A 14,606-nucleotide genomic window follows, 5' to 3' on the forward strand; every position below is an offset into this window, starting at 1 on the left:
CATCCTCTGCACACGGCCATAAACAACCAGAAGAGTCTGTTCAGTGACAGGTTGCTTCTCCCAAAGACAAGAACCAACAGACTTAAAAACTCCTTTGTCCCACACGCCATCAAACTGTTTAACTCCTCTCTGGAGGGGAGAGGGAGGGGAAACAGGAGGACAAAGGAGGGGGGAACAACTAAGCTGTAGTGCCTCTCCACTTCACTGTGTAATACCTTTGTGCAATACTTTTTGTTAATAATCATACTTGAAATGTGCAATTCACTTGTATTTTTATTCACTTGTATTTTTATTTTTATTTTTATTCCTATTTATTCTATTTATCCCCTTTGTATATTTTATCTATATATGTCTTTGTATTTATATATGTGTGTGTGTGTGTGTGTATATATATATATATATATATATATATATATAATATTCTTGACTCTGTAACTTCTGTCGGTGCTGTGCTTTTTGGAAAACAAATTTCCCAGAGGAACCTACCCGAGGGATTAATAAAGTTTTATCTTATCTTATCTTATCTTTGTAATCGGAAGGTTGCCGGTTTGAACCCCGGCTCTGATAGTCTTGGTCGTTGTGTCCTTGGGCAAGACACTTTACCCATTGCCTACTGGTAGTGGTCAGAGGGCCCGGTGGCGCCAGTGTCCGGCAGCCTCGGCTCTGTCAGTGCGCCCCAGGGTGGCTGTGGCTACAATGTAGCTTGCCATCACCAGTGTATGAATGCGGTTTGGGGTCCTTAGGGACTAGTAAAGCGCTATACAAATACAGGCTATTTACCATTTAACTTAAATGCAGCTTTGGAGAGCAGCGCAGGGCTAGATAGATCATGTCAAAGCACTTTTATTCAAACAGCATATTTAAAAACAGTTCAACTGTTGTGCTTTCAGTTTAATGGCAATGCAAGTATAGAAAAATATACACAGAATGGGGAATGCACATTAAATGCAAAATTGCTGATGCTACACTTCACACAAGTTAATTGGCTATTCATTGTTTTATTGACCTCAAGGGTCATTGAAATGCGATTTCAATTCCAAAGAGGGTGAATCCTAGATTTTTACATATGGACATTTCTGGCTTGGAGTAGTTTTTAATTTGCCCACAATTTCGTATGATAAATGATGTGTTCAGTTGGAACGGGCCATTAGTTGGATGGAATCACAAAATTACAATCACCCATTAAAATGTTTTAAGGAAATACAATCGGATATATGGCCCAAAAAAATCAATTAATGCATGGTAAATCACCTCAATGGACCCAACAATAACTGTTTAATAGCTATGATGCTGATATGCATCACAGCTACATAAGTTGTTCCATGTGCATTAAGTCAATCATGCAAGCGCGAACTGTTCCTCTGTCATATTGTCACTTGATGTAACACACACACACAAGCCAAACAAAGAACACCCCCCCCCCCCCCCCCCCCCGTGTGTCATTTTTAACAACTCTGCATACAATAGTGTGAAAATTTTAGATCTGTGGAAGAGACAAAGTGATAAATGGCTTCAGTGAACTTTATTATTTAACTTGTCTACAACAACTGTTTTACTTCTTTCATGAATTTTGCTGTATATGATCTGTCATTTATTATGGCTGTATGTTGGGCATGAAATGACTTGGTACTGAAAACTTCTTCTACACTGTGTCCTCCCTCTCTTTGCAGTTATTAGCTCCAGACATTAGGAGAACAAGTGGAGTAAAATGTCTCATTTACAACTTTTAAAAATTCGTCATTCTTCAGCCTATTCTGCATTAATGATGCAAAATGACACAAAGTACCCTGCCCCGGGGGGAACCTACACAGACTTCATTACAAGGTACTTTTAATTAGTCTTCGTAATTAAAAGCAGAATATTGGGTGCAGAAAGGCCGGAAGCTAAATTGATATGGCTATAAACATTTGCATGTTCATTGGTCAGGGTTAGCAAACCATCTCGTTACTCAGTCAGATCCGACAAGAGGCTGGAGAGCTGAACTGGAGAGGGATTTAAAAGAAAATGTGTATGACACCTTCTTAATTAAGTGGGAAGGGAGTAGGGGGGCTGTATAATGAGAAAGTAAAAACTAGGTGTGAAGTTGAGTATAGACATTTTCTCTTCTATTTTGGGATGACCATATGCTACAATATGCCGTCCAGAAGGGCTTCGTAGTATAATACACACCCAAAGGCACATACTATTAAATGTATCCTCCAGCTGCAAGCTAATTTGCAGTGTCAGGTTAAAAAGACTATAGTACATTAAAATGATGGAGATGGTTTAATGAGTTGAATAGACTGAATAGACTTTTTGAATTGAAAAAAAAAGCATAGCTATATATATGTATGTATGTATGTATATATATATATATATATATGAAGAAATATACTTTCTTGGACAGGCACAGAAGGGGAACAAGTGCTGCTTTATCACATGTGATGAATGCAGTTTATCTCAAATAGCATTTTACACATGATTTGAGGTGTACCTAAAAATCTGTTCATATAAGCAATGTAATGCAGCACTGTAATGTAGTGGTTAGCACTGCCACCTCAAAGACAGAAGTGCCTTCTTTGTGTAGTTTGAATGTTCCTTCAGCGCTGAATCACAGAATAAACAAAATTTATTCACTCTTTAACTAATTAACTAAGAGATTCATAAGAGAAACCGAATATTTCCGTAAGTTCCAGACATTGCAAAAAGTCTTGGGTTTATCAGCCTAAAAGTTAAAATACAGTTAAATACAGACCTCATGTTTTCACTTTAGTTGATTTTCAAAAAAGCATAGAGCTTATTTATGCCAGGCCACGCTCTGTAACAATCACCAACAGTACCAACAGTTTCCCGAGCCTTTGAAATTTCAACAGTAATACATTCATCTTTCTGCATTCCCAGTTGTTTAGGCTCATTAATATGTTTTACCAGGTATAATAAGCTAGATGGAGGTCCCGGAATTGGGTCATTCTTTAAGAAGAATGGTAATAAAAGTGAAAATGTCCAAACAATGGATGGGATTTATAGGAAGTTCTACAGAGAGTAGAAGTTTGCACTGTTTTATGTGCTGGTGAAAACAAGCAAACGTTCATTTTAAAACATGAAACCTGCGATACTTCCAGCAGTCCTGCTGTGTGCTGTCAGATTTTGAATGTCTTCAATATTAATCAAGTTTGACTTTTTTTTGCTTTCAACATTTAAACCTGTCCAGTCACATTTCAGAACATTAAATTAGAGTTAAATGACATGGAGCTTCCATGAATCATTAACCTCACAGCCTCAGAATTGTTCAAATCCATGCCACAGAAAATGAACAAGCTGCAATTATCTTCTTCTTGAGCTGCCAGGTTGCATAAGAGCTCAAACTGAGTATTCAGATGAGTTTCATTAAATGGGACTTCAGTGTTCTGTTAAACATTTTATTGTTTTGCAAACCTTTAGTAAAACTTTTAGTTAATAAGAAAAATATTTATCACAAAATTGCATATTATTGAGTGGCATCTATATTTCAACTGAACAGAGGAAATCCTTAGACATTCCTGAATCCCTGATCTCTACATTGAGGCGATCTAGTGGGAGTGTTGGGCTGCAGGGTGTGCACTCTTATCATCTTCTCACCCCTCTCTCTTACTTACTAACTCACTTACTTGCTCAATCTCTCTTTTATACACATTGTGTGAGTGCAAAAATAAGATCACAAAGCAATATCAGTATCATCATCACAGCTTTTCATCTGCATGATGGACAACATACAGGAGTTGGGTGATGGACACATTTATTAAAGCTTATGCTATAAACATGGATCATCTTCTTCAACTTGTCTACCACAAGCCTAAAACAGATTTAGTGTAACTAAAGTAATATGAAGACAACTGTAAAGCCTATAAGCATGGAACAGAAGAGTTCCATGCTCAAGACTCCAATTAACAACAGATCCTCACAGACAGACTGGATGGGTCACCGTGCCAAACAAGCACACTCATTTACAAAATTACTTATTCAACAATTATTTCCAAAGGACTAGCTTCTAGATATATCTCTCAAACACACACACTTATTTTCATATCTTAATCAGACATCTAATTGACATAATGCTTTCTCAAGCTGCTTGCCCTAACCATCGAAAATGAAGGCCCAGCTCTATCCCTTAGCCTAAACCTAACCATAACCTAATTGTAACCCTGACACTAAAACCAGATATTGAGCCTCAAAAATGCCTTCAAATTCAAGTATAGTGATGTGCCAATTTTCTGTCCTCACAAAGATGTCTAAACGTTCAGTTCAATTCAATTTTATTTATATAGTGCTGAAAATCACAACAACAGTTGCCTCATTGCACTTTTTATTGTAAGGTAGACCCAACAATAATTCATACAGAGAAAAATCCAGCAATCATATGACCCCCTATGAGCAAGCACTTTGGTGACAGTGGGAAGGAAAAACTCCCTTTAAACAGGAAGAAACCTCTGGCAGAACCAGGCTCAGGGAGGGGCGGGGCCATCTGCTGCAACCGGTTGGGGAGAGAGAAGGAAGAAAGGATAAAAGACATGCTGTGGAAGAGAGACAGAGATTAATAACATGTATGATTAAATGCAGAGACATCTATTAACACATAGTGAGTGAGAAAGGTGACTGGAAAGGAAAACTCAATGCATCATGGGAATCCCCCGGCAGCCTACGCCTATTGCAGCATAACTAAGGGAGGATTCAGGGTCACCTGGTCCAGCCCTAACTATATGCTTTAGCAAAAGGTAATGTTTTAAGCGTAATCTTAAAAGTAGAGATAGTGTCTGTCTCCCAAATCCAAACCGGAAGCTGGTTCCATAGAAGAGGGGGCTGAAAACTGATGGCTCTGCCTCGCATTCTACATTTCAATACTCTAGGAACAACAGGTAAGCCTGCAGTGTGAGAGCGAAGCGCTCCAATGGGGTGATACTATAAGGTCACATATTAGTGTATATTTTTCAACATTTCTTACTGAACAAAGTATTGATAATGCTGTTGAGGTCCAAAGTCCTGGAAATATTCTCATCGTTTTGTCTTCTCTCCTTCTTCTACTTTGAAGCACCATGTTTTGTTTTATTTTTTGCTTGGCTTGGTTAACTCAATTTATAGTGCTGTGCTGCATGTCAAACATCAAACTGTGACATAGTTTGTGCGGTTTGTGCTCATTTTTCATAAATGACAGCACAGTTAGGAAGTACAATACACTGGTATGCCAAACACTACCAAAACGTTTTAGAAAACCTTTAATGAGCACAGTTCAAACTGACTTAGCATGTGCAGCTAAAATTCAGTTCATAAGAAAAACTTAACTGCATAAATTAGGCTTTGGTTCACAAGGCAGAACCATGACTTAAACATATAGTGACATTTTTAAAATACTTCCAATATTAAATGTAATGAATACATATGCATGCCATGTAATGCAATTTTGATAATTATGTTGACTGGGCCCATTCTACAGCTGCCTTCCAGCTGCGTCATTGGAAATTATATCTTTGACAGTGACCACATCCATTAGTAAAGAAGAGACTGATGAGACTATGAAAATTACATTTTTTGAAAACATGATTGGGATGTTGTTTTTAATTTTCCCATTGGTCACATAAAAACTTTAAAAACTAACGAACAAAACAAAAAATGAAACAAACAAACAAAGACACTACAAAGCCTTGAAAAAGTGTTAATTAGTGGTCTAGTCAAAGTCTGGATGCCCAACTAGTTATTAGATTTAAGGGCAATTACTTTTTCACCTGGGTCCAGGTAGGTTTGGGTGTCTTTCAGTTAATATATGAACTCACTGTTTAAAAAGTTCATTTACTCAGGTTATCTTTGTCTAAAATTAAAATTCATTTATCTTACACATGTGTGAAAATCTGTGCAAAAAAAATCAAGAAGGGAAAAAATTCAACTAAGAACAAGATAGTGAAGAGAGTGTGGCAATTATTGAAAATTGCAGGTGCCAATAGCTAGATATTGTGACAGAGCCAGTCTTTCTATTTCAGTCTTTATGCTAAATTACCATAACCAGCTGCTGGCTTCGGGCATATATTAAATAAACACTAATGAGGAAGGTGTTGATTTATTATTTTTTCCACCAACTTTATGCCAGAAATCAAAATATCTAAACCTGGTGTTTGTTTTTAAAAACACAGATGTGACTGAAAACACAGACTGGATTATGCAAATTATTTTTTTTAACCTTCAAATTACAGTTTCCGGTCGTTCCACGGTGCAGCACAGAAAATCACATCACCAGCAATGTGCAGAGACAAAATAAAAAGCATTTTCTTACTCTAAATGCTGGGGAACAATGCAACGATCAAAGTTTTAATTTGATTGAATTTTATTTAAAAGAGTTTTAGTAAATTTTCAAGCAATTTTACAAAGCTGATAAATCATTTCTGCACTCAACTGGAAGCAATTTTCAGACATGAATCAACTAATCTAACTCCAGTCTGAGCTGTGCTGCTGTTCTGTTGCAAAAAGTAATTTTACTTAGAGTAGGCTTTCTTTCTCTCTTTTTCTTTCTGTCTCTTGCTCGATGTAATGTATGCTGATTGCAGAGCCTATAGAGAGTGAACCAGCTGCCTCTGATAAGCTGTGCATTGTAATCTGTGCCAGGTGGAAAGAAAAAATAAACTTCCAAACTTCCAGATGCCAGTTGTGAAATTCAGTCTACAGCACATTTAATAAAGGGTGGAAAACAGGTGTCAGTAGATGTTTATAGGATGATGCTGTTAAATAAAAAAGGGTAGTTCCACCAGTCTCATTTTGAATGAGTGTAATTAGTTAGAGTTAGTTAACAAGATTAATGTCCCCCAATTTGTACCATAGCACAGTATTTCTGAAAGAGAATGGGGGAGGTGACACAGAAAACCAGATCTTTACTTTTTTTAATAAGAGCTGCCATGTATGTCAACAATGTAAACATTTTCAAATATGCACTATTTGGATCTACTGCTTACTAGACTTTTAGAGTGGATTAGTTTTGATTTATTAAACCAGTGTTTTGTTTCATGAAGATGATTCCCGACAGAACCATGTTTCCCACAACTGCATCAGTTTCCAGTTCAAAAAGCCTCGAAAAACATCAATAAAATTTGTATAGTGTTAAATACCCCAATTCTTTGATCTTTGGGCTGAAGGAAGAGTAACACTCGGTGTATAAATGCTCAATCAACAATCTCTTTATTCCATACGATTCTCATTATTCCATACAACACTTTGAGCATGGAGGAGAGACAGGAGATGTGCACAGGAGGGTGTCTGGCAACATCTCGAAGTATCTAACAGTTACTCTTATAGCTTCTTCCCAGGGCCATAAAGCCTAAACCATATTCTTTCTATCTTACGGCGCCTAAGTGACGGCCTTGGCTTCCTGTTTTATCTCCTTCTGTTGAGATGGGACAGAAAACCTCTACACAGTATGTTCTGTTCTCTTTGTAAATGCAACTAATATGTAGTAAGAATTGGCTGGCGAAACATTGGTAGAGTTTCTGAAAGTGTGTGAGTGACACCTAGTGGAAGACATGACATGAGCCTAACCTAACCCAACACACTGCATTGTTCAAATTTTGATTAATTAAATAATCACTGAAAAAAAAACTTTAATGAATCTAAAAACTGATTTGGTATTTTAGATGCCACCCATCTATAAAATCAACTAAAAAATATTTATTAAGTCATTTACTCATTCAGTTATGGAATATGTTATTTTGAAAGGAAATCAAAACAAATAAGTTCAATCAGTGGGAATAGAATTATAAAGTTTTAACATTAGAGTGTTAGAAACTCAGTAAATCAGACAAGTTGAAATGTTTATGTTTTTAAGCACAGGGTAACTTTTTTTTAAGAATGTGCAGGACCTGCTTTTATTATCACCCTCTCAGTGTGAAGCAGTGGTAGAGACTGTAACTTGACCTTGGCTCTTAATGGCTGTGCGACAATGGTGCCCCGTCCCACTGGCCTGTCTGCCCCTTTGTTGTGTCTATTTATATTGTCCAGACACAGTGCAGAGGTTATTCAGAGGTGCCAGTGAACAAAGGAACAAAGGGTGAGAAATATTTCTCTTATTGTCTCCACTCTTATTGCTTTTTTTCAAAGAAAAACTTTGAGATTTGTGGTTTTCATATTTTTTTTTCTTTTTAACCTGAACATATAATTCAACTTATCAGTTGTGAATTTCAGTTTTTTGGTCAGCATGTGACTGTAAACATGTTTCTGGTTTAACTTGTTCTTAGATGATCACACTGCTGTGTTCTTAAGCCAAAATGGTATGTAAAGTAATTTTCACTTTTTAAAACTATTAGAAATTTTTAAGTCTTACTCTACTTGAAACTGTTACTACTGTTACTACCTTCTGTGCTGGGTTATTTCTCTCATTAGGTAAAAAGCATGAAGATGCCAATGGGCTATCATAAGCATTGTGACAAGTGTTACAATGTCCACTGTCAAGTCCCTGCGCAGACCTCTGTTTCATGCATAGTCGTAAAATGTCACAAAAACTGTGGTGCAAGCCTCCACATGTGCAAGCAAGAAGAACACCAGCTTCTCTGTCCTAATGAGCTAGTCCCTTGCCTTAATGTTTATTATGGCTGTCCTCTCACCATGCTGCGCCACAGGCTGGCCAAACACTTAGAGGTCTGTCCTGCCAGCTTGGTCTGTTGCTCTCAGGAGTGGAACCGCTGGCCTATTTCAGAAACTGACCTGACCTTTTATAGAAATGTTTCTGAAAACCCTGTGGTAAACACTGAGGAAAATCTTGATGTTGCTATGGCTCATAGGGACCAAGAGCAGCTGTTTCAATCAATCAAAATGAAGAACATTTTTCCCGAGTTGATATTGGAGGATTCTGCCGTGCAAAACATTGCTGCTGGGATCAACAGTCCTGCAGATAACGCTTGCTGTTCTTTAGATGGTGGTGAATATACAGAAAACGGCAAGTTGGACGAAGAACTGAGTCAAGAGGAGAGAGATACTTTGGCAAAGTGCACGGATGTGACAAGTATTCAAAATTATAGCTCTTGGGAGAAAATATTCAATAAGGAGAAGGAGGGATGCAAGCAAACCATCAAAAACCTGAATAAGGGGGAAAAAGGAAAAGAAAAGGAGGACCAAGAATCATCAAAGAGTCAGAAAGAAATACACCAGGGTGGAGAATGTCCTGTAACTGCCAGAACCATGGACGGTGCCACTGGCCTTGCACCATGGCAAGATGGGGTCCTTGAGCGTTTAGGCAAAGAAGTCAACATTGCAGAATATAATATGTATCTGGTGCACAATGGGGTAATGCTGATTAACTTTGGGCAACTTGCTGCTTGCACACCAAGAGAAAAGGATTTTGTCTATGGGAGTCTGGAGCCTATTGAGGTGAAAAGCGTCCGAACATTTAATGTGCCTACCAGCTATCGAGCAAAGCGCAATCACTTGAAAGACCCCTCGCGCAAGGCCCAAACCACACACCAGAGTGTTGACACTTCAGATCTGGGCATTTCAATTGAGAATCTTCCAAAGTGTGAAGAGGTTAGCACAACACTTCTGTGCTCCCTGGAAAAGGAACTGAAGGGACATTCGATCTCAGAGAGTGTGTCGACAGATGGTCTTTACACAGATATAGGAACACAAACGTACATCTTTTCTTCTGCTCCCTTCAAGCAAGATGATTCCTTAGCTGATGTCGTAGCAGGTAAACCTTGTCGTCTTTATTTATACATCGAAGCAGAATCTGTCACTAGAAGACACAACAAAACAAGTTCAGCCTTCAGCTACATGTGTGGCCACTACTTTCGCCGTGATGAATACTGCTTTCACTTCAAGAACGTGCATTCTGACATACAAGCCTCTCTAAACGGCTGGTTTCAGCAGCGTTGCCCTTTAGCATACCTTGGTTGTACTTTCACCCAGATGAGGTTTCACCCAACAGGTCAGGAAGCAATAGTTAAGTTCTCCAAAGATGGCAGCACTCTGGTACTCCAACCAAAAGCCAATTCATCACTCTGTGCAGGTGGGAAAACCTTCAGTCCTCAAAGGAATGATGCACGAAATCTGGATCCCCTAAGCAGCCTTCCTTTGGAGATCATTCAGCATATTGCTGGTTACCTTGACAGTTTTACATTGTCTCAGTTGTCCCAAGTCTCCCATCTATTGAGAGAGGTGTGTGCCACATTGCTGCAGGAGAGAGGGATGGTTTCCCTCAAGTGGGAGAAAAAGAAACACTCCAGTGAAGGAAGTTCCTGGATTTGCCAAAAGAAAGCAAGTATTCTTATTTATCTAGATATATTGGTTTTCTTTTGCAAATGTGGCTTTTTTTTTTGTTATAGTCACTTTATTCCCTGACCTGTAAATTTGATTGCATTCACAGATAAGTGTGTGCACCATATTGTTTTACCATTTCTATTTATTTACATCATGTCAAACTTCTCTATCAGTTTCCCTTTAGTACCTGGCATCATTCTATTAACTTTCACTGGAAAATCTGAGTCATTCATACAGTATGACAGCAGCTGCACTGTAAACACTCCTGACTCTCAATAGTCCTCTCTAACAATATTACAAACTGAGCCGCAGTTGTGTTGGCAACAGTTATTGAGTTCCCACTGAATCAGACCCTGGAGATTTACTGCCTTTGTCTGTGTCCTTGCAAAATATCAGCTTCTTCTAAGGTCAGGAACCACAAGGAAATGAAATTTAGTTTTCTTTCCTGACGTTGGTGTCCAAGCAATGGTTTGGTAATTAACAGCAACAGAAGAAACAACAAAAAAATAGCACTACATAGCATATAAAGAAAAATAAGGCGATTGTAATTGGGCATTATTAGAGGTTCACCTACGACAACTAGAATTGAACCCCGGTTAAAGTCACACAGTTAGCTAGCTTGGTGGCTCAGGCCACTACCCCACAAGGATGCCTGTTGGTACTGGAGCCGGAAATTAACTAAATCCTCTCTGGAATTATTAGAACTGAGTAAAGGGTTCACATTTTAAGTGGTTCAGATTTATGAACACTGAGCTGTGGAAATTTAAATGCATGTTTCATTAAAGTGCCATCTCTTCAGGACAAACGTTGAGCTGTGCAGAACTTTTTCAGGCTCTGTAGATGCCTGCTTATCATTATTATTAAAGAATTTTGGTAGTTTACAGAAATACCTGAATTTGGCAGCTAGGGAGTTCTAACAACATGAAATAATTAAAATCGTTTGACTGAGAACACAACTATAATGTCCCAGATTTGTTGAAGATCAAATTAAATACGCTGGTAAAAAAAAAAGACTTGTTGTTGGTGAGCAGTGAAAATGAAGGTGGGATAGATAAGACATCTATTTTTCAGTTGTAATTTGGTTGTACTTGCTTTCATAATTTTTTAGCTACACTAAGTAGTTTTCCTGCTAACAAACGTGTGATCAAAGCCCCTCTGCTGGAGCTAATGAAGCAAAAAACACTATCAATACACGTGTGTATATTTTTGCATTGACTATCTCTGTACTGCAGTGATCATGAGACAAAGAGCATGCCGATGACATCAGTGATGTGGAATGGCCTGAGGCTTTGCTGCCAGTAAACAGAGTGCTACCATAACAAGTCAGATATGTGATCATTCATGGAAACATTGGATGTTAATAAGACTGTGTAAGCAACAGCTGGGTATTTGCTCTCAGATGAATTGCATAATTTGTATACATTTGTCACGGATCAAAGCAGAAATAACACCATGCCCTAACATGGGATAAAAGTATTATGTGATCTAGATTCCATGGTATTTAAAAATACATTCCTCCTCATCGCAGTATACTGTAGCTGCAAAACAGTTGATAGATGCCATGACAGCCTCCCACACCTCCTTCAATTCTGCCTCTTTGTTTTACAGGTTTGGAAATTCAGCTCTCAGTTTTCCTCTGTGGACAGATGGAGCTTCAGCGATATTCCTTCCATGTCAAATCACCTGGGAACCTGCTCCTTCTACCAGAGAGAAGATCGCACTGAGCCGGTGGCTTTACCCTGCCTGGGAGAGGTCAGAGACAAACATGGGAAACTGAAGCATAAAAGATAATGCTCACGTTTCAGAGCACAGCGGGCCGACCACAACACGAGTTATGCCTTGTTTGAAATCACTGAGACGTAACATGTATGCACTCATCTGAAAAGTGGAAAAAGCCTCCGCATGTAGAGCTGCTGTATAAAAACAGAGCTGCAGTGTGTTAAAGCCCTGCAGAAAGACAATCTGTCGTATATTAGAAATAAGAATAATTTAGTGTAACAGGATATCTTGGTGATGTAATCATCTTTTTTTTTTTTTAAGCATTTACTCAGATCATTTTTCTCGTTGGTGTGCAAAATTCTCTGAGATGGATCTTGTCATGCAGTGTAGTGTGGAGAGAAACATGAATGCTAAAAGACTTTTTCACATTTCGAATTTTCGCATTTCGGCATGTTTTGCCTGGGGAACATCCTCTTGATATTAGATGAACCATTTGGCATGACTGAGATGACAAGTGCTGTTTGTTCCAGCATATTTCATTCTTATGGTGAAAGGCAATGTTTGAAAGAAAAATCGAGGAAGAGGAAACGCTGATGACTGTTTCAGTATGACAAGACTGACATCTAGTGGATAAAAACTTAAGTATCCCATCTGTATCAAATGGTATGATTTGGCATTTTAATGCTGGAGATTACATCACATGCTGCATGTGTCATATTTAATAAAATACAACAGTGCCTGCTTTGTGATGAGAACAACTCTGTTTGAAATAAGTGTGATCTGCATGTGTGAATAAATGTGATTTTTAGCTGGATTCTGGACTTTTTTTTTAAAGCAGCACAATGAACAGAATTTAAAGAACATCATAAAAAGGTTAATTTATTGATTTCAGACTTTCAGAGAAGACGAACACCTAATGTTTTACATCACTGCATGTCAGATGTTTCAGGGTTGCGCAGTTTGCTGATCACCTCTGACAGCATTTTGTTACACAGGGCAGCATATGGATTAAGGACCACAGCCTGTTGTCGAGCAAATTCACTTCCAAGTGCAGCTGCTTTTTCAAAATCTGCTCTGGCTTCATCATTCTGGCGTGCTAGTCTATGTAAAAGGCCTCGCTGCACCAGCGCCTGGCAGGCAGTACGCCCAGTGCTGCCGCTCAGAGCAATCGCTTGGTCCAGATCCCCCAGGGCTCCTGCGAAGAGAACAACACCGTGAACCAAACACATGTCTGGAAAGTTGAATTTTTTTTTAGGCCATGATGTTCTAAGATACTCAGCTTTGGCTTTGGGTCAGGCTACTGAGAAATTCATTCTGATAAACACAGCTGAAATGTGCTTGAACTACTTTTCTCTCAAGTACTGTGGAAATCAAATAATGAGGAAAAAACAAAAAGTCATACTCAAGTAAACTGCTCATAACCGAACGTTATCCATTCAAAAGCTTTATATGTATTAGTAATATCCTTGTTCTACTGGTTCAACAACACTTAACAATGACTTTCAGATGAATAGACGTTCTTTTAGAAATATGCAGTTAGTTTTGCTAGTGACATGCTAGTCATTAGTGCTAGTCAGTTTTGTTAGTGAGTCAAGGACTGTTATTTTTGCCTACAAACCTGCCCTTCTTATGTCAGGCAGCAGGTAAAAGCAACCAAACAACACACTCTCAGAGCACCATCGCTGTTGACAAAGTGCATCAGCTAGACAAAGCTCCGGTATTCACGCTGGCCTTAGACTCGGCAGTCTGATAAGTTGGCACACCGTGGCATCTCTGGAAAGGGTTATTATTGAATTTGTTGCACATACCTGCTGTGTCCCCCTTCAGTCGCAGGGCCTGTGCCCGGTTGTTATAGGCAGAGGCTCGCTGAGGAAGGATCTGGATTGCCTGGCTGAACAGCTGAAGCGCAGTTTGTAAATCCCCAGTCTCTGCTGCTGAGACACCCCGCATCTCCAGCTCTTTCACTTGCTTCAGCAACTCTCTGTCAAAGCCACTGTCTGGCAGGAGGAGATAAACAGGTTGAAAAAGGACTCAAACTCAATTGACAGGTACCGTGGAAAGGAAAACAGAGAAATGTCACTCGGAAATCAGTTTGGATTACAATGTCATGTTTTTCGCAGCCCAGAAAAGGAATGTGTTCAAATGAATTAAATATACTGTGACATGATATGTTGAGACACACCAGTCAGAAGCTCATTCTCACCATCATCAATTAATTCCTCCTCTTGGTTTACGCCGGGAATGTCTCCAAAGGGGGTGGTGGGGTTGAATATAGCCTGGAGTACAGCTCTGTCATGTGCCGAGGCCATCTTACTGTCTTACTGGTGTCTGCAAAACAAGGAGAGAAAGACAGGAAGAAAAAATCATTGCACCAAAATTACAGCAGGACAGAGATTTCTTCTTCCCCTAACCTTTGCCATTTCTATCAGCCAATCAGAGAAGGGGGCGGAAGCAGAGGTGGACTTTGAGATTTTCTGGCACTAAATACATCTGCATCCTGTTAACTAAAAAATGCAGGCCAGTAAAAACTGCATACCGCACAGCACAGACAAAAGTACACCAAAATAAACTGGAGGTCTGTGAACATTGGAAAAACTCTTATTGTTCACTTTTATTACAGTTCGTATATTATCAAGATTCATTTTTAT

General features: G+C 38.9%; 2 protein-coding genes across 2 annotated transcripts; one reads left to right on the top strand and one right to left on the bottom strand.

The window, feature by feature from the left end:
- Positions 1-8,013: 8,013 nt before the first annotated feature.
- On the top strand, positions 8,014-12,772 carry LOC146503711 (F-box only protein 40). Its single transcript, XM_085131320.1, has 4 exons — positions 8,014-8,038; positions 8,226-8,258; positions 8,371-10,236; positions 11,848-12,772. Exons 2-4 carry the CDS (start codon positions 8,256-8,258, stop codon positions 12,028-12,030), a joined length of 2,052 nt encoding a protein of 683 aa, XP_084987446.1. The 5' UTR covers positions 8,014-8,038; positions 8,226-8,255; the 3' UTR covers positions 12,031-12,772.
- A 38-nt stretch (positions 12,773-12,810) lies between these two features.
- Positions 12,811-14,335, bottom strand: ttc36 (tetratricopeptide repeat domain 36). Its single transcript, XM_085131319.1, has 3 exons — positions 14,162-14,335; positions 13,767-13,955; positions 12,811-13,153 (listed from the first exon to the last, which is right to left on the bottom strand). The coding sequence occupies exons 1-3, from the start codon at positions 14,265-14,267 to the stop codon at positions 12,885-12,887; spliced, it is 564 nt and encodes a 187-aa protein (XP_084987445.1). The 5' UTR covers positions 14,268-14,335; the 3' UTR covers positions 12,811-12,884.
- Between the last annotated feature and the right edge of the window lie 271 nt (positions 14,336-14,606).

Source organism: Neolamprologus multifasciatus, chromosome 14, assembly GCF_963576455.1.
Source record: "Neolamprologus multifasciatus chromosome 14, fNeoMul1.2, whole genome shotgun sequence".
Taxonomy (NCBI): domain Eukaryota; kingdom Metazoa; phylum Chordata; class Actinopteri; order Cichliformes; family Cichlidae; genus Neolamprologus; species Neolamprologus multifasciatus.

What these genes read in the sequence shown, in the direction of transcription:
- LOC146503711 (XM_085131320.1), top strand. An exon ending in CCTGGATTTGCCAAAAGAAA is followed by an intron (nt 10,237 to 11,847) that starts GCAAGTATTCTT and finishes TTTGTTTTACAG; the next exon opens with GTTTGGAAATTCAGCTCTCA.
- ttc36 (XM_085131319.1), bottom strand. Translation starts at nt 14,267, where the DNA reads ATGGCCTCGGCACATGACAGAGCTGTACTCCAGGCTATATTCAACCCC. An exon ending in GGAGGAATTAATTGATGATG is followed by an intron (nt 13,956 to 14,161) that starts GTGAGAATGAGC and finishes TCCTCCTGCCAG; the next exon opens with ACAGTGGCTTTGACAGAGAG. An exon ending in ACTGAAGGGGGACACAGCAG is followed by an intron (nt 13,154 to 13,766) that starts GTATGTGCAACA and finishes TTCTCTTCGCAG; the next exon opens with GAGCCCTGGGGGATCTGGAC.